The sequence below is a fragment of the Mytilus galloprovincialis genome, chromosome 7 (assembly GCF_965363235.1).
Source record: "Mytilus galloprovincialis chromosome 7, xbMytGall1.hap1.1, whole genome shotgun sequence".
Lineage (NCBI taxonomy): Eukaryota > Metazoa > Mollusca > Bivalvia > Mytilida > Mytilidae > Mytilus > Mytilus galloprovincialis.
Window position 1 is genome coordinate 62,007,238 of NC_134844.1, and position 26,621 is coordinate 62,033,858.

The following is a 26,621-nucleotide window of genomic DNA, read 5'->3' on the forward strand; positions in this document are numbered from 1 at the left end:
TTTTTTATGCAGAACTGTGATTTTGTTATGTTTTTTCTCTTTATATGAAATAATTGAAAGAACTTGTTTTATAGTGGGACCTATAATGTAGTGTTTCTCATTATCCACATAATTGTATAAAACCATTATTATCATTAAAGCTGAATTATAATGTTTTTGTATCATGCAAAAACAAAAAAAAATCATATGTATATTTATTCATTTATAATTAATTTGTAATTTTAATCTGAGAAAAAAACTACTATTAATTGTGCATTTTAAGTATTTTTATCATTATCAACCGTGCCATATATAGTAACAACTGGCAGAATGTGCAATGTGTACAGTTTATCGTTGTTGTCTTTTGTGCTGTTTTGCTGGTGTACATCAATAAAAACCTATAATTAGAAAACTTATCATGTATTTGTGTTTTGATTGGCTGACCATTGTAATACATATTAGAGCCATTCCATTAAAATGGATGTGAGAGGGGAGAAAGGGAAGATAATTTTTGGACATGGATTGAAGGTCATTCATAGTTGTATATACTGGTAAATATAAGATGAGGTATGCATGCCAATGAGACAACTCTCCAATCTCCATCCAAGTCATAATTTGTAAAAGTAAACCATTATAGGTCAAACTGAGTAGGGTCCTCAACACAGAGCTTTGGCTCACACTGAACAGCATGCCTGTTTGATGCATGAAAATAAATATAAGAAAGTATGTTGGTTGGAGGGAATTTTTGAAGTCCCTACATATCCTCCCACTGTCATTTGAATGCAATAGCCTTGAACTCAAACTAAAAAGATCGAGTTTGATTCTGAATTTCTGTTCACCTTTCTTACATGCATTTCTAAATGAGTACTTTGAGTGATTGATTGGTTGATTGTTTAAGGAGGTAGACCTAGGTTAAGGGAAATAAGGCTTAAAATCATCAGTACGTTTGTGTCAGCCATTTTCATAAATATGTTCTAAGTTTCTTTGATATATAGATTATTTCCAATCTGTTTCAGGTAAATGCTTAAAATTCATTGACGAAACTTGACTTTTACAAACGCATCACTGATTTAAAGAGTTATTTCCCTTAACCTAGGTCTACCTCCTTAAGCACTGTTGGCTACTTATCATGGAAGCTTTTTTCCATTATGTGCCCTCAATCACTGGAGGATGCAACAAATGGTACCCTTTTCTGTCCGAAAGTTAGTACATTCCTCCATCTGTACATCCCTAGTTACCAAAATTGGTTTCAGTTCTCCAACTTTAGTCTGTCTCAACCAAATTTATGAAACGTAACACACAATGCTAAGTAACACAAAATACAGATCAATTTTCAATTTGGGTGGTATAATTTTACCATTCCAAGTCGTTCCCCTTAAAAACATTATATGAAAGCAGGTGCATCATTCTCCATTTATTGATGGAGGAAGTCTGACATGTCCGGTGGAATCACCAATCTAATGGACCAGGAAAACTGGCAATCGTAGCCAATTTTGATCAAGAGTCAAATACACCATGTCAGGACCAGGCCTAGTGTTTAAACTAACAACCTCAGTGCTAACTAGGTATTGATCACTGTAGCTGAACTACTTAGACCACTTTGGCACAGAAACTAGTTAAAATTTTTGACTGTGGGTCTTTAGTGTCTGCAGGTGTTTAGGCAGATAGAGAATTTGGTCAATTGAAGAGTTATTTTCCTGTATTTCTTTCACTAAAAAGGACCAAAATATGAAAATTGATAAAATTTTAGTATTATTTAAAGACTTTAATGGTAGCCAGAGGAAAGAAACATGACACTGTTACTTTTTGGAGTGGTCTTTTGAACATGGGTAATGTTTAAAAGTTGGTCACTTAGACTGCTCCCATTCCTCAGTTCATTTTGTTACCCACTGAAGCATTGTAGTCATACAGTATTGGAAAAATATATACATCATTCGTCATAATTAAGGTAAAACCCTGCTACATTATACATAGAGTTCAAAAACCAGAGCAACAATTTTTCAAGGTTTAAAGAGATGATTGTTTTGTGGTTATATTTGAATTTAAGATATCTTTCACTGGACAAAGTAACTTCTAAAATTACAAATACAATGTACCAGCAGATATATTATTAATTTTTAGCTCTCCTGGCCTGAAAGGCAAACTGATCTATTTCATCATTTGGCGTCCAGTTGTCTTCTGCCATTGTTGTCCAGCATTGTCATCCCTCCTTGTTCACTTTTCACATTTTAAACTTCTTAAGATCCACTTAATGGAATAGAATAAAAAATGACATGAATGTTCCTTATGAAGTGCTGACCAAGTGTTGTTACTTTGAAATAGATTCAGCATCAAAGATGACCGCCAGCAGGGGACTTGAGGACCTTAAGGAAAAAACATACAAATGTCTCCTTTTAGAGAACCACTGAATGGAATGAAATCAAACATGGCATGAATGTTCCTTACAAGGTGCTGACCAAGTGTTGTAACTTGAAGAAGGTCCATAAAATTTTCAGAATGTTAATCTCTACTTAATTTTCATTTAATGGCAAACCCCCGGTACCATTTTTAAATTTCTGTTTTTAATTTCGAAAATTTATCATGAACAAATTTTTTAAATCAAAAATGATCAGCATGGTAAGATCTTTACATATGTCAACATGACTGAAAGTAAAAGTTTTATTCCCCATTGAATATTAATTTTACTAAAAATTCCATGGACTACTTTTGCTGTTTATTGCAGACTCAACAAAATGAGGAAAACAATTAATAAAAATATTCCTCTTGATTCTATCTATTGATTGTAAGAAGCTTCTGTCCAAAGTTTTGTGAAAATCCAGGATAGTTTATGAATCTAATAAATGTTTAAAAAACTTTAACTGCAGGCTGTATGTAATGTTAACTAAAAGAAGTCCATTCATAAGTGATATACCAAAAAACAGGTACAAAATTTTAACAAAATTTCCATCTAGATACTAGCTTTGGATCATAAACAAGCTTTTGTCCAAGTTTGGTACAAATCCAGGACAGTTTAAGAAAGTTATAAAAATTTTAAAAACTTTAACCGCAGAGTGAAATAATGTTTCCTGGCAGAAAAACTAAGTCGATTTATAAGTAAAATAGTGAGAAAAAAAAAAATCTTTTTACTTAATTTTCATCTGGATACCTTCTTATGATGGATGCTCCACCCGTTCAAAGTTATTAGACTATATGAAAACTGATGTAAGTAGTAAAACAATTGAAATCATTTTTTATAAATTTTAATTTCTATTTGTCAAGAAAATATCAACATTAAATAGTCTATGATATAAATTAGTCATACATTTGTGAATCTATTACAATAGATTTTTGCAGTACACCAAAAAACAGTCCTATTGATATACATATATCAAGTACCAGTTAATAGGATTAATTTTTAAAGGCACTTAAATGATTAAATCTAAATATACTTGCACCAAAAAAAGTAGGAAAAAGCATTTTTAATGTGAAAAAAAATAAAATAGTGCATAATATTAAGGTAAAAACTTTCTTTGAACAAATTCTAAAATGTTTGCCATTTTATTATTTTTATGGAAAAGGGAAGGAACTTTAAATTATCTCCTCTTATCATTTAAAAGGGGAGATAATTACTTTCTTTTTCTTTTTTTGATGCTTGTCCAGAAAAGTTGATAAAGATTATGCATTAAAGTTAAGATAACTGAACTGTATTTAAAACACAGACTTAACGATTCAAAACATGAAAAACAATTTTCCAGGACGTGCAAATAAAAATTTCCCTGCACCCCTACTCTGAGTATGTAATTTCTTCGTCCCTTCCGATGGTTATCAGAAGGGGAGCCTGCTTTGGTGCTTGGAAGTTGATAAAACTAAAAAGACTGTAAGATATGTACATGTATTATATGGTCAATTTATTTTAGAGTAGTGTTTTAAATAGTTTTTGTCCAATGCAGACATCAAAAATAAACTTGACAGTTATACTGCAAGCTATATCTAAATGATTGTAAAATTAAAACATAACATTGGACGGAGTTGATAAATTATAAATAAAACATAGATAAATGTTACATTAAAAATATCACAACTAACAATATAAATATAATGTCAATACATTTAAATGCAGTTATACTACATGTACCATATTTGCATATTTAACTGTGTTTTGGAATGTTTAAAGTATAGCTAAACAATTAATAATAAAAAATAAACATATTTTGACATTTAAACTGGTATTGATGATAAAATTCTACTAACAATTAATAAACTTTAGAATATAAATAGTTTATACGAAAATATTTAATTTAAAAATCTCTATATAGTGAATTCTTCATTCTATCTGATTTTTTTTTAACAAACAAAAGAAGGGACAATTTTTTAAAATCGAATTGAAAATGTTAATAAGGCAAGTCAATGGTATCAAATATTCACTACTAGTTTTGAACTTTTTACATTCAGTTTGAGTAGAATTAATTCTGTTATTTTTTTAATGGCAATTTTTTGTACTTCAGATCCTTGTTGCTTGCTCGATGTTTAGCGGCAAATATTTCACACAAATTCAGAAGAAAAATCTTTATTCCTTTAACAGCTATAATCATCAAAATTAAACATTTTAAATCAAGAGAATATTGTTTACAAAACGTAAACAAGCACCTTAAAAATGATTTTTGGTTATTAATTTTTAAAACTTTTGTGTAAGGCAAATATGGTATAACAAGAAAATGCAATGATTAAAACACAAAAATAACAAAAGTTGTCATTGTCCATGAAAACTACCAAAACTCAATCTTCGCACCAATCGTTTTCTTTCCTCACCTGTAAAATAGAGAAGAAATGTAAGAATATAAAAGTAATCATAATAAACATATTCATATTTAATGACATCTACAATAAAATGTCTGTGACCTACTCTAGTCTTCATTACAGAAGTTCTTTGGATAACAGGAATGCTTCAAGTCTCAAATTTCACACACAAAAAAACAAAGAATATAAAATGTTTTACTGGGAAAAAACCAAACTTCAAAATCGCACATTAGGCCTTCCACTTTCCACGAAGTTGTAATTAGCTCTTATCGATTCATTCACTGAGCTGATAAAGGTTATGACCTTCAAACTGAGCCAATCATCTTCTAAGATCATCAGTAACCACATGTTGCTTTATACAATGGGTCCAGAAAGAGTTTAATTGCTATAGAATTTGAAAAATATGTGTAAAAAAATATGTGTAACAGATATTTGAGTAAAACAGTTTTATCACAAACTAATTTTGTTAAAAGATTAATGGCAATGTATATCATAATTACAAATGGACTTGTACCTCTATACTCTAATATATATACCGGTAATCATTATAACTTATATTTTCTGCTAAACCTGATTTTAAAAACTAGATATTTATGATCCAACTATCAATGCTATCAATATGAATCATATACTATTAACTGATAATTGATGGGTTAAAAAACAACATATAATGATTGTAAGTCTAGTGGTTAACAATTTATAGAATATAAGACTGATTCCCTGCCCTTTATTTGATTGGCTATGACAGATATATTAGGCAAGGGTGAGAACCAGACTATTTGACTATTTATAGAAATGTGCAATGTTTGTTACAGAGATCTGCAAGTTGTGTGAGATATACATAGGCAGAGGTGATTTTTGATAGATCAGATTTTACGACTACTATAAAATGCAAACTTCAGACACATACATGTACGCTTGCTGGAAGCTTTGTGCAATATTAGCTGGTAGCAAAACATTGCAAAGCAAATGTTTAACTGTTCTTTGTTTTTTCTGCTTTTGTTTGTTTAAACACATTGATTGCAAGCTCCCTTTGATCTAGAGCTGCTTTTAAACTTTCAACTTAAATAGATCATCAATAATTACAAGGGCCTTAACTGATGATCATCCATACAAAAGGATGGATGAATCGCTGTTTAATGTTGAGTGGCAAATTAAATTTATGCATATTATTCAGGACAAGAACATACTAATGTGATATGAGTATAAACCGTGCATTGTTATAAACACCAAACACCCCGAGAAGAATTTTTAACATGCTATTCACAAGGAAAACTGTCGTAAGGAAGATATGTTATTGTCAACCTAACGCAACACAATATTCTGATTCGAGCCGACAAGTCTTTGCTCTTACTTCTAAATCATCTAAATGCTATATGATTAATGGAGAAGCAATACATATCAACTTTTGAGTCATTGGTTTGACCCACAATCAAAGTTCAAACCCGTGCCCATCTGGACTCAGACAAACACACTTCCACAAGACCACAGAGTTGCTCAAATACAAAACAGTTATGCCTTATAAATATCTTTAAGTCTGATTGTTCAAAAAGATTTGTATGCTCCACAGGTTCATTGCATGGAATATAAACATCCAGAATTACAACTTTGTTGATTATGTTAGGTTTTTTAAACTGCTGCACATTGATATCACTATAATACAGGTTTACTAAGGGACAATTTGATTAAGCCTGCGTGGAATTTCTCTGCTTTTTGTGTACTCACTTCTAATCTTCATACTGAAGCTAAATTGAAAACAATAACATTGAATTTCAATGGAATCATATCAGGAGTACAATTGAAACATTTGATGGAATTATTGAAACATTTGACGGAGTAATTGAAACATTTGATAGAGTTATTGAAACAACAATTAGTGATAGTTTTTTGAAACATTTGAAGGATTTATTATTGAAAAATGTGATGGAATTATTGATGGAGTTATTGAAACAGTTGATGGAATTATTGATGGAGTTATTGAAACATTTGATGGAATTATTGAAAAAATTGATGGATTTATTGAAAAAATTTATGGATTTATTGAAACATTTGATGGAATTAATATTGAAAAATTTGATGGAATTATTGAAACATTTGATTGAGTTATAGAAACATTTGATGGAATTAATATTGAAACATTTGATGGTTTTATTGAAACATTTGATGGAATAATGGAAACATTTGATGAAGTTATTGAAACATTTGATGGAATTAATATTGAAACATTTGATGGTTTTATTGAAACATTTGATGGAATAATGGAAACATTTGATGAAGTTATTGAAACATTTGATGGAATTTAGCTTTTAACCAGGTGCTCCGCAGGGCACAGCTTTATACGACCGCAGAGGTCGATCCCTGAACAGTTGGGGCAGGTATGGACAAAACATTTAAGCGTGATACAGCTCTGAATTTGGATTGTGATCAAATTTTTGACATTATATGGGTTTTTTACACAAAACAAATGTCAAGATTTTACAAATCAATTAAAGATTTCTTCTTCAAACTTATTTAAATCTAAAATTAAATAGTTGAAACAGCATAGGTTTCTGACACAGAATGAATGTGGTCTAATGAACTTAAAATTTTTTTTGCCTTTGAGCAATTCACTATGATGTTGAATATTAATCCTGTCAAAAAAATGTTTGAAGAAATTTTCTTTTTATTTATGAAATCTGAAATGAGAACAAGTACGGACACAACTTTTAAGTTTGATACAGCTATAAATGTGGATTGTGATTAAATAGTTGACACAACATAGGTTTATGTCACATTATGAATTTGGTTTAAGAAATGAAAATTAGAATTTAAAGTTTTTAAATTTAATATTAAACTATTATGGTTCAATATCCAAAATGTAAATAGTCATGTCTGGCAAATGTCCAACATACATTATCTAAAAACATTTTAGATAAGATAAGGAAAAAAAGCTTCATCAGCAACATTTTATATTGGCAAATTTCCAATGAAGTTATTTACATAAAGTTATTGGCAAATAAAAATAAAAAATGACATCATAGTCATGTCTGGCAAATTTCCAACATATATAATCAACTACTATTCTATACAAAGAAAGATAACTCCAATTGAAAATTAATTGCTATTGCACAATATTGCTATTGCACAATATTGTGCAATTAGATATTTCTTGCTATTGTGCGATACTGTACAATTGAAAATTTCTTGCTATTGCACAATACTTGATATGGAATCCTGATTTGGACCAACTTGAAAACTGGGCCCATAATCAAAAATCAAAGTACATGTTTAGATAAAGCATATCAAATAAGCCCAAGAATTCAATTTTTGTTAAAATCAAACTTAGTTTAATTTTGGACCCTTTGGACCTTAATGTAGACCAATTTGAAAACTGGACCAAAAATTAAGAATCTACATACACAGTTAGATTTGGCATATCAAAGAACCCATTTATTCAATTTTTGATGAAATCAAACAAAGTTTAATTTTGGAACCCCATTTGGACCAACTTGAAAACTAGGCCAATAATTAAAAATCTTAAGTACATTTTTAAATTCAGCATATCAAAGAACCCCAAGGATTCAATTTTTGTTAAAATCAAACTAAGTTTAATTTTGGACCTTTTGGACCTTAATGTAGACCAATTTGAAAACGGGACCAAAAATAAAGAATCTACATACATAGTTAGATTCGGCATATCAAAGAACCCCAATTATTCAATTTTTGATGAAATCACACAAAGTTCAATTTTGGACCCTTTGGGCCCCTTATTCCTAAAACTGTTGGGACCAAAACTCCCAAAATCAAACCCAACCTTCCTTTTATGGTCATAAACCTTGTGTTTAAATTTCATAGATTTCTATTTACTTATACTAAAGTTATGGTGCAAAAACCAAAAATAATGCTTATTTGGGCCCCTTTTTGGCCCCTAATTTATAAACTGTTGTTACCTCAACTCGAAAAATCAATCCCAACCTTCCTTTTGTGGTCATAAACCTTGTGTTTAAATTTCATTGATTTCTATTTACTTATACTAAAGTTATTGTGCGAAAACCAAGAATAATGCTTATTTGGGCCCTTTTTTGGCCCTTAATTCCTAAACTGTTGGAACCAAAACTCCCAAAATCAATCCCAACCGTCCTTTTGTGGTCATCAACCTTGTGTCAAAATTTCATAGATTTCTTTTCACTTAAACTAAAGTTATAGTGCGAAAACCAAGAAAATGCTTATTTGGGCCCTTTTTGGCCCCTAATTCCTAAAATGTTGGGACAAAAACTCCCAAAATCAATCCCAACCTTCCTTTTGTGGTCATAAACCTTGTGTTAAAATTTCATTGATTTCTATTCACTTTTACTAAAGTTAGAGTGCGAAAACTAAAAGTATTCGGACGATGAAGACGACGACGACGACGCAGGACGACGACGCCAACGTTATAGCAATATACGACCAAAAAATTAAAATTTTTGCGGTCGTATAAAAACTATAACAAATAGGATATTCAATTTCTTACTGAGTTTCAACACAGATGTTTTTATCTTGATGGATGTAAGTTTTCACATCAAATTTTAGATTTTGACCTATGAAAATGATGTATACATGATATGAATACTATTTTGGCAAAATGTGCCGGTCAAAGAGAAGTATCTGCAGAAGTTAATATTCTAAATGTCTATGAAAGTTTTTAAAAAAAGCTCTATACATGTACCAAAAAAATAAATATGTATGTGTATTCAAAATATCAGGTACTATATCCCATACACACATACTTACATAAAACCAAACAGAAAATTCTACTACTAATTAACAAAATCTGTTCCCCAAACCTGAATTGATTCTATCCTTTTCTTTAAGATTCAACTCAGACCATGCTAGAGTGACCAGATCTGTTGTATGGTATTTGCTCAAATGTTAAAGTTCTCTGCTGTAAGTTTGCTTTTGTCTTAAGATTATAAGCCTGATTAATATTTATTATCTTTTTATTGTATTTATCATTATCTCATGGTTATAATATTCTACTCAGATCCATCAACCAAGACTTTATAAATTCACTTTATACCACCTCTGCCATGTTTACCATTAATACAACTTGGTGAATTTTCATAGATTTGAAAATATTTTCTGTTAAAAAAAACCAGTATACATGCAAAGGTTATCATATAAAAGTTCTCAAACAACAGTCTAAGTTTCCACAGTCAAATTCTTTACACAATATATGTGGGACTATAAAGGGTTTTTATATAGGATAGAGAATAATAAGATAACAAAATAAAGAAAAGAAAAAAAAGGGACCATAAATAAAGAATACAGAAAAATTAACAAAAAATTAATGAATAGAGAAAAATTGATCCAAAATTTATTAATTGAGAATAATTTAATTTTGGATGTAACGTGTCTTCTGACATCGTTCTGTTTATCAGCTCATAGACATAATTTTGTCATGTGATCGTGACGTCATCAACATTTTTTCATGGTTTACTCCTGTTTAAAATGGAATTAAGAATTAAATTATAAGAAATGACTGCAATATTTTTTCTGTCTATTCGGAATAACATAAAAAATGTGGTGCACACTTTAAAAAATAACCAGTCTGAAGGAAGAAATGTTATTGTCACCCTACCACACCACATTATTCCGGTTATTTCTTCAAAGACAGAAAAATTATTATAGTCATTCCTTAAATAATGAACCAAAAATTAAAGAATAGAAACAATGACATAATTATGAGGAGAGAAAAATTACCCCCAAAAAAAAAGAATACAGGAATTAATTACCCCTCCCCCTTCATATAGTAAATAAGTTTGTTAAGTTTTGCATTGACTGAAAAAAATGTTAATATCATAATATATGGCAGAAATGGTATTAAAAAAATAAACAAGGAAGAAATAGTATACTTAAAGTAAGATTACAAGTAAGATTTTATGATAATATACAGTAAATACCTCAGTCTTCAACTATATATGAAAAGATTTGAAAGGTCAATTTACATATATATACTGAGAAACACCAAGTAGCTAACACAAAATATAGAATAATTGTTTTAATCGTTATAAAGAAGATAAGTCATATTTATAATATTAGATTCTTGAGTTTAGCCTTAATATATATGCACTTGAAAATTAACATGTAGATTTTTAATTCTCTCTAGACAGAAAGAGTCAACCTCAATTTTTATTTTATTCATTCATATTTTATCTTATTTATCATGTTTATAACATGGTTAATGTCCAAATCAAAATCTGCCTTCTCTTTATAAATTTCTGAACATCTGTCCCTCAGTTTGGTTAACAACCATAAAAAAATTTGAAAGACCAAAAATTATCCACTAATTTTTGTCAAATTTAATATTGCATATTGTTAATGAGTGAAAAAAAGTTAATATATATCTTAATAAGTTATGTATGTGCTAAAAACCTGTGAAAAAATAACAATTTTTGAATTGATATGTAAAGTAAGCTAATATATCTTGACGTGCCCAATGGCTGTCCTAACTTTTGAAATTGTTTTTTGTATTTAACAGTACAATTATCAGGAAACTAATGATAATTTTGTCATTTCTTTGTCAGATATACTTTAAACATTTATTGAAGCATGATGGACCTCAATATTTCTTTTGACATTGATTAAGATATACCTATTTTTGTAAAATGGACATAATGTCAGGTTAATTAAGGGGATTTCAAAAAATGCTGCATATGAATGATGTTGTCATAATTCAAAATTCAAATCATTAATGTTATTTTCCCAGGATCTACCCTGTCCCAATCTTTGCAAAAATTAAAAAAAAAAAAAAACATCCCAAGAATTTCGACATTTACAGTATTAAAAATGTTTTTTTTTGCAAACATTTTTTTTTTATCCCAATGCAAAGGATGAATCTTTTTCTCTGTTGCACATTGAATAATATGTTAAGGAAATCTGTCTTTCAGGTGAATTGGATATGTATTTAGTGTAAGGCATCATTTGACATGATCACACCACATTTGCATTAACAGGAAGAACCATGTGGGGTTATAATAATTTAAATGAAACAGCATCCCATCTTCCATCTTTGTCTTTCACCAACTTATAGGAAATTTACAGCTATAATACTTGAGTGTGTTCCCAATGAATAATAATGTACAGTTTCTAGTTGAACCATGAATTCTTAATGCATTTCTTTTGAAAAAAACTTTACATTTTTTGCATTCAAGTTAAACTTCCTCCTTACAAAACAATCTAAGTTTTAGGACCTTAATTACTATTAAAAATAAATCATTATGAATAGAGAGTTAATTTGATAATATCGTATCATGACAACGCCCTCCCTGTTCGTTATTACCTGATCCTCTTCTTGTTGAGTGAAGTCATTCTTTATATTAAACACTTTTCTAATCTCTTCAGGAGCTTTCCCTTTTATCATGGTGGCTACGACTTTACAGGCAACATCCAAAAGGCCATCAATATCTAATGTATGTGCAGCCTAAAATAGTATTCATACAATGAATGAACATTTAGTACAATGAATTGATTTTAAATGGAATATTTTATACTCTTATCTCATTCAGACCAATAGCTGCACAATGGCAGCTCTTATGATAATTTTGACAACTCACATATGTAGGTACAAATGAAATTCAATTCACATATGTAGGTACAAATGAAATTCAGACAACAAGCATTGCAAGGCAAGGACATAGTTGACTCTTTGTCAAATATGTTATCTTCTGCACTAGTAAATAAATAAATTTCACTTATTCACTATCTTAATTTTTTTTAACCAACTACCTAATAAGAAAATACACTAACGCACAGTTTAAAAAATTTGAGTGGAAATGCCTCTCAAACCTTTAATTTAATTGGAACAGCTCTTGGCGTTGGCGCCTGTTAATATGTATAATCTTGCTTGCATTTTTATGCACCTGTCCTATAAGCCCAGAGCCTGTTGTTCAGTGGTTGTGGTATGTTGGTGTGGTTCGTAAGATTTTTTTATATAGAGTAGACCATTGGTTTTCCTGTTTAAATTGTTTGACACTAGTCATTTTAACAGCCTTTTTAGCTTGCTGTTCAATGTGAACAATAGGCTCTGTGAAGACGGTACATTTTCATAATTGTTATCTTTCTATACATTGTGACTTCAATGAAGTGTTGTCTTATTGGCACTCATACCACACCTTCTTATTCATTTTTACAAATAATTTTGTACACAGGTAAAACTATAATTTATATAGATATGAGAAGATTTGGTATGTCAGTGCCAATGAGTCAACTATCCATCCAAGTCACAATATGTAAAAGAAAACCATTATAAGTCAAAGTACGGTCTTTAACACAGAGCCTGGGCTCACACCAAACAGCAAGCTAAAAAAGGCTCTTAAAAATACATGTTAATGTGTTCTTACAGAAATCAAATCAAACAAAGCAGCTTGTCCATCTTCTTGTAAGAACTTGTCGTCCCAGGAGCTGACCTCCTCTGTAGAATGTTTCATTCTATTATCATCATCCTCTGGGGGGAGGGGATCATCCTTATGATAGGTGCACCATGTTATGATCTTTTTCAACGTACCAGAGTTGATTGTCTTGATGGTTAGTGGTTTGTCATCATTCAGTAACTCTGTAATTAGAAAATATACTATGAAAGATCATTTAGTTTGCTTGAATTTGATTGATCGCTGATAGCTTGCTTAAGTAAGTGAGTGCCAATTATTTGATGCATATTCATGACAAGAGCAAATTAATACAATCAATATGTTCTGAGTTGGCAAATCTGGATGAGCTGTTGGAAGATTGAGCTGCAACTTCGTAGATGAGGTTTGACATGGGCAGGAACTCAATTGTTGCAACAGGCCACCTATTGATCCCCAAAGAGGTGTTGCAAAGATTCTTAATGCAAAATGTTCTATAAAAGTTAAAGTGTCAAAAACATATATATAACCAACAGTTATATTAGAGGCATGTTGTTCCAGGGTTGTGTTTGTTGTTGTGGTTCCTAAGTGTTTCTAGTTTTGTATATAGATAAGACCTTTGGTTTTCGGATTGGAATGGTTTTACACTAGTCATTTTTTAAAGCCCTAAATAAAATTATAGCTTGCTGTTCAGTGTGAACCAAGGCTTTGTGTTGAAGGCTGTAATAACTTTGACACATTGTGAATCTGATGGAGAGTTATGATTGTAACATGTGTAAGGCATGTATGCATACATATCTACTTTTAGTTTCCATAGAATTCTTTGACCTGATTCCCCCCTCCGTCTGTTTAATAAATTAAATCTCCTACTTATTGTGGAGAAAAGATCACACATGATGTTGATTTTCTTTTTCAAATTGATCTGAACTTACCCTGCAATACTGGCACTAATTTCCCGAACTTCTTAGCTATATCCAAATCAATTTCAAATACTTCTTTCTCATAAGTCTCCAACTTTATTTGAGGCACTGAAATAAAAAAAAGAAATTCATCACTAATAATTCTTAACATAATGTATATATATAGATCTATATAGGTAATTATCAGGATTATTAGTAGGAGGTTTAAGTAGTTATAAATGTATAAATTGAAGAAAATATAAAATTCAATAAATAATCTGTATGGCGTAAAAATGTCATTATAATATATTATATAATTTATTGCAATACAAATCTGATAGAACAAGATTTAAGTTATTTCTGCATCAGACTAGATCATCAGACTAGATCATGATTTCATATTGACTGTCAATAAGGTGTTATTGGACCAGAGTTGAATTACTAAATAAAATTTTCTGATAAAGTTTTCAGTATGAATATAACAAAGAGGATATACAAAAAAATACAAAAAAAAAAGAAGTAAAAAAAAAGAATTCTATAACATCATGAACATGGGATTTACTCTTTAAATATATATGTAACATGAAAGAATTTTGAAGTTTTTTTTATAGAAAATAATTATATCCATCAACACAAAATCACCATGATCACCAGTTAATTTCACAACACAAACTTGTGCATTATTTATACATTAAGCTGATGTTTCAAAATTTTGTAGCTAATTGTACATTTATATTGCACCTTTATTGGGTTACTGAGGATTCATAAACTTCTATCTACAAAATTAAAAGTTCAACAATTTATGCAAATTTTCTTTTGGCTTGTAATGCAGAATTTGGCAAAACCACAAAATGAAATATAGATCTAAAAAAAACAATCTTTCCATGAAAATAAATGAATCCACAGTACATTAGAATGTGCAGTATGTATCAACAATTTCTAGACAGAACTCCAATGTCGCTGCAAAAAATATGATTATACTTGTCACCAACAACAATAATTATAGGTAATACACTGCAAAGTTATGGATCTTCTGTATTTATATTTCTCTGGTTGCCTTACCATTTTTCTTATAATTCAAATTTAAAGTCCTAAAATATATGTTACATGTACATGTATACAGAAAGTAGATATTTTCAAAAAGTACAAATTTATAGCTTGTAAAAAACTTTCCTTGCTTTACATAATTATTACAATTGACACAGTCATGGTAACCACACTTGATAAACATATTATATGTCCCTGTCTCCTTGCTTAGCATGTACAAGCAGTTAAATATAAGCAATGAATCTAGTCATTTCATACCATAACCATTTTGTACCATTAACAATGATATTTTGCAATTAATAAAGCCATTTCATACCAGATGGGCCAACTGTTACGTATACCGTTTTGTATCAGATATACATATAAATGTAAATATACATGTATATACTTACCAATTTTCTTGTACATTTTGTAAGATCTAGATATTTTGAAAAAACACAGCCAGTTTGGTGATTTTAACAGATTTAAATTAAACACTTTAAGGTAATTAATGTTTAAGTATGTAAATTGGTGAATACCTTGATCTCACAGAATTTTATGAAATTTTGAAACAAAAAGAGCACATAAACATAGAAAAATAATTCCTAGATACTTTATGATATACATGTAAAGCAAATTTAATCATTGTTAATCAGTCAAGGATGTAACTTAAACAAGTTATCAGAGAAAAATAACACACATGTGTTATCATGGTTATTACAGACATTTTCATGAGTTGTCTACTATTTTTCCTAAATCTGTAGTAACATATGTTTGTTATCAGTTATTATACCATAAATATTTCATCTTTTGTGGGCTCTTGGGAATTCTTGAAACTTTGCGCTGTAGCTTAATATATTACCTTGATAACTAATTTTCTAATTCCATTAATACAATTTTGATTAACCATAGTAAATCAATGAGACAAGGCCTTTTAGGGAAAATTAAGCTGTAATGTTACAAGGCTTAGTTACAATGTATTACAGGCATGTAACTTAGCATATATGAGAGTAAATGAGACACTTGGGAATTACTTGGAATCTTGCACAGTGCCTCATTTATACAAGCTCTGATCATCATTTCTTACAATGAATTGAAATACATTGTGATATATTTCTGAGCAAAGGCTTTAAATAGATGTAGAGAAGCTGTAATAGCACCCATTGGTTATTACAGGCATATATTTTCTGTAATAACATAGGTGTACTATGCATGATTAATAAACTATGAACTGCTATATCTTTACAAAGTTTAGTATACATAAAGAAAATTATATTATCAATAGAACTTGTGAAAAATTTAACAAAATAAAGTTTGTATATTGTCCCTTTGAAACATGTAACATACACGTTATTACGGTATTTTGATATTTAAGCCCACAAAAACAACATGTTTGTTATTTTTCTCTAATAACTTATTTAAGTTACACCCTTGACTGTTAATACAATGTATCTATCAAAAAAATCAGAGTAAAAATGTAAAAAAAAATGTAAAGAATACACTGTCACATTAACAGTGTCAAAAAAGTAAAAATGTATGTTTATTATTATACGTAGGAACAATTTATTTTATCATGTTTATACCTCCCTTTTAAAACTAAAATAAACATAACTCTAACAACTTTACAGACTAAATGGACTAGCTGAATTGCGAGTATTGCTATACATAGCACTTGCAGCATTGAGCAGATCCAGCTTCATACATAATGAGTATTTATGGTTATAAATATAATTTAACAAAATAGTTAATTCTTCTTCTTCTTCCAGGTAAGGAACCGAATTCATATTGAATCAGAATGTGGATTAATGTGGGTTGAAATTGAGGTACATACCTTCAAAAATTCTTGCCCAAATTACCTTAACGGTAATTTTTGGTGTATGACGATAAGATGTACACTTTCTTTCCGACGATAAAATGTACACTTTCTTTCAGACGATAAAATGTACACTTTCTTTCAGACGATAAAAAAATAGACTTAATTTGAACGAATCTCGTTAATTTTCTTCCAATAGTTATTTGTTCCTATAATTATCCATACCTGCCAACTTTTCAAAATGCCCATGGGGGCTTTATGTGAAAGATGGTTCTTATAATCCTACAAAACCTTCAAGGAGGCCTTGAAATATATTCTTATGTGGTTTTTTTTTTGGTTTCTTCATGCTTTAACAAGCTCATAGCCATTGTTAAATTAATTGTTTTCTTTAAAATAGTGGACAAAATTGCTCTTACAAAATTTCCACTTGGGAACCTCCATGGGGGAAATCCACCACAGTTGGCGGGTATGATTATCTGAGACCTCTTATAATTCACGATAATGATATTTAGACAAATCAAGGTAAAGTTTTAACCGGTTTGATGCAAACAGTAGTAAAAATAACCATTTGAATCCTGAGGGTAAAGCGCTCAGGGCTGATTATCGTCTATCCTCAAGTTCATTAATGCATTTAAAACCGTTAATTATAGACTTCTACAACTGAGTACAACATTACTCTTTAAACAAAATTCACATGCTTTCAATGTAAATATTTGTAAAAGATGATGCTGTTTTTTTATGTACTTTTAAATGGTAACCAATGTAAACAAAGTCAAAAAATGCCTGACTAATTTTCCAAGTCAGCATGTGTAAAAAATAATCATATCACATGCAACCATTTCACATTATAAAAGATAGTGAAACTTTTATAAACTTATACTTTTTGCGTTCTGTGTCTTTCAATAAAACAAGTTTCAGCTAGCGTTTGTCTTTTATTCAAGGGCAGTAATTCTATTTACATCGGGAATTTCGCGGTTGTTCGTCTAAATCAAGGTAAAGTACAAAACTACCCAAAAGGCAAAATAGATTATCGCCCCTTAATCACAAGAGGCGCTTATTAATTTTAGATTCAGCTCGTTTCCGATATATTTTTGTGTTGTTCCAGACGAAAGACAAAGATTTAACACCCCGTGCATACACACATCAGATCAAAGTAATGTTTCAAAATGAACTACACTGTTTTAAATTCAATTTGTTTTCCAAAATATTTACTGAATTATAGACTTGTATGCTCTTGCCAACAAATATGGCGCATTCTTTTTTGTTGACACCGTTTCTCAGACAAGTCATCTACAAATATAGACACATGTGTCATTTTATGTGAAAAGAGAATTAATTTCATTACTTCAAAAAACAATCGAACAAGATATTGACGATTTCAAAATTAAAATAGTCCCAAAAATGATATTCAATGTAGAATGAAATATATTGACTTTGCTGTCTTTAGTGTCAAAACACCAAATAAAAGTTTCCCCCTTTCAGTATCACATTAGGGAGCTACCATTTGATTTTTAGGGGGGGGGGGGGGGGGCTAGGATGAAATTTGAAAAAATAGACAGGACAGGAGTTTTGAGTAAAAAAAAAAAGGCAGGATGAGACACTTTCAGAAAAAAAAAGTCAGGACGACAATTTAGGTAAAAAAAGGTCTGGATATACTATAAAAAAAAAAAGGCAGGACCGAACAGAGTGAAAAATAAAAAGGCAGGACAGAGATTACAGCTAAAAAAAAGGCAGGACACAATTTTTCATCCTAGCCCCCCCATAAAAATCAAATGGTAGCCCCCTTACTGAGGGGGATAGGATCTTTATGGGCACTGCAGGATCAGGTGTTTTTAAGCTCAGGATGTTGGGATTGAACCTTTCATGATATGGGAATTCTTTTTTTCGATTTCGGGATGTCAGGATTTAAATTATTTAATTAAATTCCCGACCTCAGGATTTCATGTTTTCAAGCCCAGGATTCCGGGATCAGGACCTCTCCTACCGCCCCCCCTCCTCAATACTAAGCACCCCACTAACCACTAATTCACAGCAAATCTCATGATGGCGTTGATTTTATTATTCTGGTCACAGGATTTTCAGCTGCAATGATGCTACAAAATCGTAGATATGGCACAAAAACGACAATGTTAAGCTATTTTATATATTTATCTTGCTAAACCAAATATATCATTAGATACTGTAGGTTTCAAACTTTAACTGCGATATTTTTTAAGAATTAAATAAAATAAATTCCTTGATTATTTGATTAGGAAAGACATGAAAGATTGTTATAATTTAACAGATTTCCTGCCGGGTCGTCTTCCTTTAGGAATTATTTTTAATGCAGCAACATCTGTTCTCAGAAATTATCTCTACTTAATTCACAAATAATAAATCAGCTATTTTAATGGACAAATCAGGTGTTGGCTGTCCGGCTGAATAAGTCATTTTTCTCTAAAGACTTGTAAAAAACGACAGAGAAAGGCAATTAATCAAAAGCTAGAAGATTTCAAACAGCTTTAGCTATCAAACTCTAATTATCTTTCATTGTTTTTACTTCTACCAAGCTATTATTTATCTACTTGTATTCTGTTTTAAACCAAACACATTTATAACATTTATTCCAATGAGCTTTGTAAATACAGACAGTATTAATGATCCATACCCGCCAACTGTCACTATTTGCGGGGGATTTCCCCCATGGAGGCTCCCAAGTGGAAATTTTGTAAGAGCAATTTTGTCCACTATTTTAAAGAAAACAATTAATTTAACAATGGCTATGAGCTTGTTAAAGCAGGAAGAAACCAAAAAACCACATTAGAATATATTTGAAGGCCTCTTTGAAGGTTTTGTAGGACTATAAGAACCATCTTTCACGTAAAACCCCCATGGGCATTTTGAAAAGTTGGCAGGTATGTAATAATCTTACATACAATGTATCAGTGTTCTAGGATTCCCATTACCCGTTACCCGGGGTAAGTGGATTAGGACAACGGGTAAGTCATTTTTTAGCCTTTGTCACCCGGTGGTAAGTCAATTTTCAAGTTCGGGGAAGCCGAAAAACTCTTGAAATTTCCCGGTCCTCTTCAATTTTCCCATATCTGCTTTTTATTTTTATTAAATCACGAGAAAAAACTTTGATAAAAGATCGAAGATTTTGTCGATGTCTATCGGCGCTTTTATTCAAGCACTCGTTTACTAGGTGTAATCAAGCGCAAAAGAGACCACATTCTTCTATCATTCTAATGGTCGGTCACGGTGTCGGTAAAATCGGAAAATCCGGATTGATAACTGGTGCTTAAATCGGGACATAAACGATTTTTTTTCTTGTCATCGGAGGAAAATAAACTTACAGTTGCATTTATTATAGCTCTTAATAAATGACATAGTAATAACTATAACATATTTGTCAAATTTAGTAAGAAATCGTTTTTTTTAAATTTTGTACAAAATTCAATCGTATCCGAATCCAGCTTTGTTCAGACAAACTTCACAACATATAATTTAAAGCATGTCATAAAAGTTTTTAAATTTAAAATCTATGTGCAACAAATGACTTATCCTTAATCATTAATGTTCAGTGAATCAGCCTGAAAAATATTCAGTATTTTATAAAGAGCATGTCTGATTTTTAAAAAGAGTTGCATGTAAGTCCCTTATTTTTTTTACAGTGGATTATTGGTATGAAAGTCAGTGAAGTACTGTTATAGTTCAATGTACTTTTCTGGTGGTATAGGTATATAGTTACAATTAAGCCATATATTTCAAATACTTTTCAATACACTTTAGTCATCATTGCTTCATACAAAACATCATTTGACATCACAAAAAAGGGTACTTTCTGAAGCATGAAAAAGGTGCCAGGAAATGGCTAGAATGCAGGATTTTGCATCATTTACCCCAGAGCTTCTGGGGGCCTTGAGCGGCCCCCAGACCCCCGGCCATAAGGGCGGCGACCTAAAGCTCGCCGCAGCGGACGGCGCTTTGCGCCATCCGCATTGGTTGGCGGATTTAACTTTTAGATGTGGGTAAGTAATTTTTTTATTGATCTTACCCGTGGTAAGTCAAGGTGCCAAAAAAATCCTAGAACACTGTGTATATCACAATCAATCATCTAATTTCAACAACGAATTTAATTTCAATTGTGTCACTTTTACCAAGAGTTATGCGTCTTTAGATTCAATGTTATATGCTAGTTATAAGCCTGGTACCTTTGATGACTAACATGACTAATTATTATCTTTTAGATGCCTAATATCAAGTTACAGAGTTCAGACGGAGAGATATTTGAAATTGAGGTTGAGATAGCCAGACAGTCTGTCACAATTAAAACTATGTTAGAAGGTAAGCTGTTGAAGAAAAAATTGTTCCTCAGTCATATTTTGATCAGTGTACTGATAAAATCTACCATGTGTAGCGTTAAAGGCTTTCATGCATCATAAATTTGATTGAGAAAAAAAATTGTGAATAAAGCTGTAGCACAAGCACTACATAAGCAACTCTAAAAGCTCGACTTTTGTTAAAAATAGTATGAAACATGACTGAAAAAAAATTTAATTCCAAGTTACTATGTAAAATTCATTACACAAATTTCACACATGACAAAATTTTATGTAATTGAAAAGAATTTATATAAATTGTTCCTCATCATCTAGAATGTGCCCATAATTAATTGGTATATCTATAGAGCTATAGCTATGAATCATGAAATTGCAGCAACACCATATAGAGCATTTTGTCAGGCCTGAGTTTTCATAAAAATATTGATACATTTATTAAAAAAATCGGTTTTAAATTGAAATTTGAAATGTTGATCAGATCAAGTTGTAATTTCTCATAATTTATTACTTTATAAACACATTTTTTATTGGAGGAAAATTTAATAAAATATAGGATTGGACTGATACATATTTATCTTCAACTGACATATTTCAAAAAATTATCCCTCAAGACACATATCTTTAAATGAAAAATGAGGGGGGAGTGTATTAACACTGACATTACATTTTACAAAGATATGGTATTTTTATGCCCCTCCTATGATAGTAGAGGGGCATTAAATTTTCTGGTCTGTGCGTCCATCCGTCTGTTCATTCGTTCATTCATTTTTCTGTCCGTCTGTCCTGCTTCAGGGTAAAGGTTTTGGTTAAGGTTTTGGATGAAACTGAAGTCCAATCAACTTGAAACTTAAGTACACATGTTCTCTATGATATGATCTTTATAATTTTGATGCCAAATTAGAGTTTATACCCCAATTTCACGGTCAACTGAACAAAGAAAATGATAGTTCGAGTGGGGCATCCATGTACTAAGGACACATTCTTGTCTATTTATAGTCTAATGTGTATATTTATAGATCTGGGTGTTGATGAGGATGATGAAGAGCCTGTACCCTTGCCTAATGTAAATGCTGGTATCCTAAAAAAAGTTATTCAATGGTGCACATACCACAAAGACGACCCACCACCTCAGGAAGATGATGAAAACAAAGAAAAACGCACAGATGATATTTGTTCCTGGGACGCTGAATTTCTAAAAGTTGATCAAGGGACATTATTTGAATTAATATTGGTAATTTAACATTTGCATATTCAGCAGTTCTATAATTGGGAGAAAATGTGTAATAAAAAAAGTTTATCAATAATCTATATTTATAATGACAACCTTTTCATAATTAGAAATTGTTTATTTGGGCTACAGTAGAAATTAAATAAAATATCATTTCAAAGACCAAGGCTTTACTACTCTAGGATGGTGTCAGTTCAGTTGAAATGTGTAACCAAACTTTCAAACAAATTTTGCAAGCTGTCTGAAGTAATTATTAAAGTTGAAATGCTTTTCTAGAATACCATGTAAATATATTTCTCTAATTCTATCAAGATTTATCCTATTCCTGACATGTTGATTTTTTTTAAATTTAATCAATGTGTGATTTATTGATATCAGTTCTTCATTGGGCAAAGTTTGATTATGACGTTGAATTTTCTTGCTTTCCTCTGAATTTCAATTATTATGCAAATTTCTTATTACAGGCAGCTAATTATTTAGACATTAAAGGATTGTTAGATGTCACATGTAAAACAGTTGCAAATATGATCAAAGGAAAATCACCTGAAGAAATAAGGAAAACATTTAATATAAAGAATGATTTCACTCCTGCGGAAGAAGAACAGGTTTGTATTAAAAAAAAAAAATTTTATGAGGACAATATCAGATCGACTAATTACCCCAAGTTATGCTCTCTTATATCTGTCAGGGATATAACTCTATATGGTTATTACAGGAAAATAACATACATTTGTTATTGTGGACTTAAAAATCAAAGAACTGTGATAACATATGTATGTTACATGTTTCAAAGGGACAATATAAATCATTAGTTTAGTTAAAATGTATAAAATTCTATTGATATTACTTTTTTCTATGTATACTTAACTATTTAAAGATATAACAGTTCATAGTTTGCCAATTTTGCATAGTACACCTATATATGTTATTACAGAAAAAATATGCCTGTAATAACTAAAGGGTGTTATCACAGTTTCTCTATATCACTTCAAAGCATTTGCTCAGACATACATTATGCTTTTAATTACAATGTAGTTTAATTTATTGTAAGAAATAATGACCAGGGCATGTAATGAGGTTCTGCACAAGTTTCTCAGTAATTCCCAAGTGTCTTATATAATAAGTTACATTCCTTTAATAACTGAGCCTTGTTATCACAGCTAAGTTTATCCCTTAATAGCCTCGACTTATTGATTTACCATGGTCCATCAAAAATGTATTAATATAATTAAAAATTTAGTTATCAAGACTATACTTTTAATTTCTGCGCAAAGTCTCAAGAGTTCCCTAGAGCCTACTATAAATGAAATAATTTTACAAATAACAAGCATATGTTATTACAGATTTAGAAAATTTAAGGTGAAAGTATCTGTAATAACACACACAAGTTATTTCCTGGAATAACCCTATAGAGTTATATCTCTGACTGTATATCAATTTCTGTATTAAAATTTGTAAACCGACTTATTAGATTATGCCCCTTTAAAAATGGAAAAAATGCTGATTTTTTTTTCTTTTCTTTAACCTTAGTTTGTCTCAACCAAATGTTATGAATCATATTCACAATGCTTATCACCACAAAACACAGATCAGAAATTATTGCAAGGTTTTTATTATTGACAATATTGCAACTGAATGAGTATTGCAATAAAAGGAAGTGACATTTTGATATCTGACGCATATATCCTTCTGCAAATTTTCCTTAAATTGGTATGATTAATCTGGCTTTTTTGTCCATTATACAAAAATTGCAATAATAAATGAACACATTAATTTCTGAAGTTACAGTATTTGATTTGAAATAATTGATTCCTTGCCACTGGTTAGCCATTGTAAGTGTATGATATACAAATAAGAAGATATGGAATGATTGCCAATTAGACAACTCCCCACCAGATATCATATGAATTTTAAGTTAAGCAATTATAGATCATGACGGTTTCTTCAACAATGATCAAAATCTGTAATGTTAAGAAAACTTAAAAAATCAACTAAAAGAATAACCCCTTGATTTATGTACAAAACCATTCACAACAAAAACAAATAAGCAAAAATTGTAAATTATGAAAAAATATACTGTAATAGCCTGAAGAATGATCATGAAAAAAAAATAAAAAATAGTTAAGCAATTTCTACCTTGACTTAGAACCTAGCTAGACACAAAACATAATTTTTCCAGCAACCTTGATTTAAATTTATCATTCTAACTTCTAAGCTTTAAGACAAACATACTTTTTATATATAAGCAATATAAGCATGGCTTCTTGATAACCTACAAATCACCTGCACAATGGCCAAAATACATCTTGATAAGGCGAAATAAAAAAAGATTTGTGTTTCCTATTACGGTACACACCCTATTTTTTAGCTCAAAAACAGCCTACCCTGAAGTTTTTTTTGGTCATTTTTCAATAAGCACTGTTACAGTCAGAATATTCCTCCCATAGACCCAATGTAAAAAAAAAAAAGATAAAGTAAAAAAAAATACCTACCTATCTACCCTATTTTTTTCAAAGGTGTAATAGGAAACACACATATTTTTTTGGCCTAAAGAACTTCAAAATAATATTAATGCTATATTTTTTTTATTTCAGGTGAGAAAGGAAAATGAATGGTGTGAAGAGAAATAGAGAAATCCCCTCAAAATCACAAATAAACACAGAGACTGTAGAGAAATTCCACTGTATTTTCATTTATCTGAGGAGAATATCAAATCTGATCACTTACTTGAGTGAAGTTTTGAAGTTTTTCTCACTTGATAATGTTGAGTTTAGTTTGAAATGGTTCCTTCCTTTGAACCTTTACTTCTATAGTTTTGCTTTTATAATGCTCAACTTAAAAAGTGAATTTTATTATTTTCTTTTGTTTAAATTTATATGTTTGTATCAACATGGTTTTCCTATGTAGTTATGCATTTAGAAAAAAAGTTTTTAGATTTGATTGACATGAATATTGAGTAAAATAAATCTTGCAGAAAGTTTTTAAAATGTTGATTTAAAACATATTTCTGTACAAGATATTTTCATGTTAAAATCAGTTAAGGTACAAAATGTATCACAATTTTAAAATATGGCATACCATGAAGCTAAAATTATTTGTCTTTTTTGGAAATAAATTAGCAGATTCAGAAAGAATATTTGGTTGATATTGTTAATGACACTGAAAATGGGTTTGGACATTAGAAAACCTTACTAAGGGTTAAATCTGTGAATAATTGTACACTCTGATACAAACTTATCTTTTAAATTTTTTAAAATACCATCAGTCTCTGGATTCAATGTGTGACCTCCACTCAAATATACCAAACTTCTACAAATGTCAGAGGGATATGATATAAATAGAAAGTAAGACTGTTTTGGTGTAATTCTACATAATGTAATTGCCAAGGATATTGTTAGAATAATATTTCATTTGTGAAATAAAGAGTAAATTTTATTTGCAGAATTTATAAAAATTGCAAAGTTTTGACTAGATTTAAAAGAAAGAAATGATTCATTACATATTCAAATATTTTAGAAAATAAGACCTATGTTATAACAGAAAAACTTTCTACCTCCAACCTTGTCATGGAGATTGGTAAATTTTATTGGAGAAGCTAAAAGGAGGATTAATTTGTTCTGTTGTGATATCATAGTTTAAGGTTTGATTCAGTAATTTCATATTTTATTTTACATGTATGTGTGTATTTTAGTTATACTACCAAACATTTTGTAAACAATTCAAACTTTCATTAATTTATATTAAAATATTTATTAATGTTTGCTTTGTTTGTGATTAAACCAAAGGGGTCCATCAGAAAACAGTTTGTCTCCTGAATTCACAGTTTTATTAGCTCATCTGCCATGACTGCTGAAAGGTCACATTTGGGCTATTGCCATTACTTGATGTGCATCAAATAACTATCCTCAATTAGATCAACAACAAAAAATACCTGTTGAACTTCTTACCCAGTTCAAAAATCTGTTGATCCATCAAACCAGAATGGCCGCCATTTCTGTAAAAAGAAACGAGCTATAAAGTTGAAAAAATGTTGAATGGAAAAATGGCATCCACTGCTAACTCTGGTGTAGTTGAATTATGCTGATAATCATTTGCCAGTTATATGAAGAAACATGGTTTCAAACACAGCACATTGTTTTCATCATCTCTATTTATACTCATGTCAATGATAGTAATTGGAACAAAAGTCAGAAATTTGATGAATTTTTTGACATTACA

The 26,621-nt window shown here is 30.4% G+C and overlaps 2 protein-coding genes across 3 annotated transcripts; one reads left to right on the forward strand and one right to left on the reverse strand.

Moving 5' to 3' along the window:
• Positions 1-3,201: 3,201 nt before the first annotated feature.
• On the reverse strand, positions 3,202-17,892 carry LOC143083426 (S-phase kinase-associated protein 1-like). 2 transcript variants are annotated; one of them, XM_076259678.1, is made up of 5 exons: positions 15,454-15,484; positions 14,048-14,143; positions 13,113-13,324; positions 12,053-12,193; positions 3,202-4,767 (listed from the first exon to the last, which is right to left on the reverse strand). In XM_076259678.1, exons 1-5 carry the CDS (start codon positions 15,467-15,469, stop codon positions 4,735-4,737), a joined length of 498 nt encoding a protein of 165 aa, XP_076115793.1. In that variant the 5' UTR covers positions 15,470-15,484; the 3' UTR covers positions 3,202-4,734. The 2 variants fall into 2 exon arrangements, with proteins under 2 accessions (XP_076115793.1, XP_076115792.1); XM_076259677.1 differs by lacking the exons at positions 3,202-4,767; positions 15,454-15,484 and adding exons at positions 10,611-10,685; positions 17,734-17,892.
• Positions 17,863-26,163, forward strand: LOC143083428 (S-phase kinase-associated protein 1). The gene is made up of 5 exons (XM_076259679.1): positions 17,863-18,006; positions 21,083-21,179; positions 22,192-22,406; positions 22,868-23,008; positions 24,998-26,163. Exons 2-5 carry the CDS (start codon positions 21,083-21,085, stop codon positions 25,031-25,033), a joined length of 489 nt encoding a protein of 162 aa, XP_076115794.1. The 5' UTR covers positions 17,863-18,006; the 3' UTR covers positions 25,034-26,163.
• Positions 26,164-26,621: the final 458 nt, after the last annotated feature.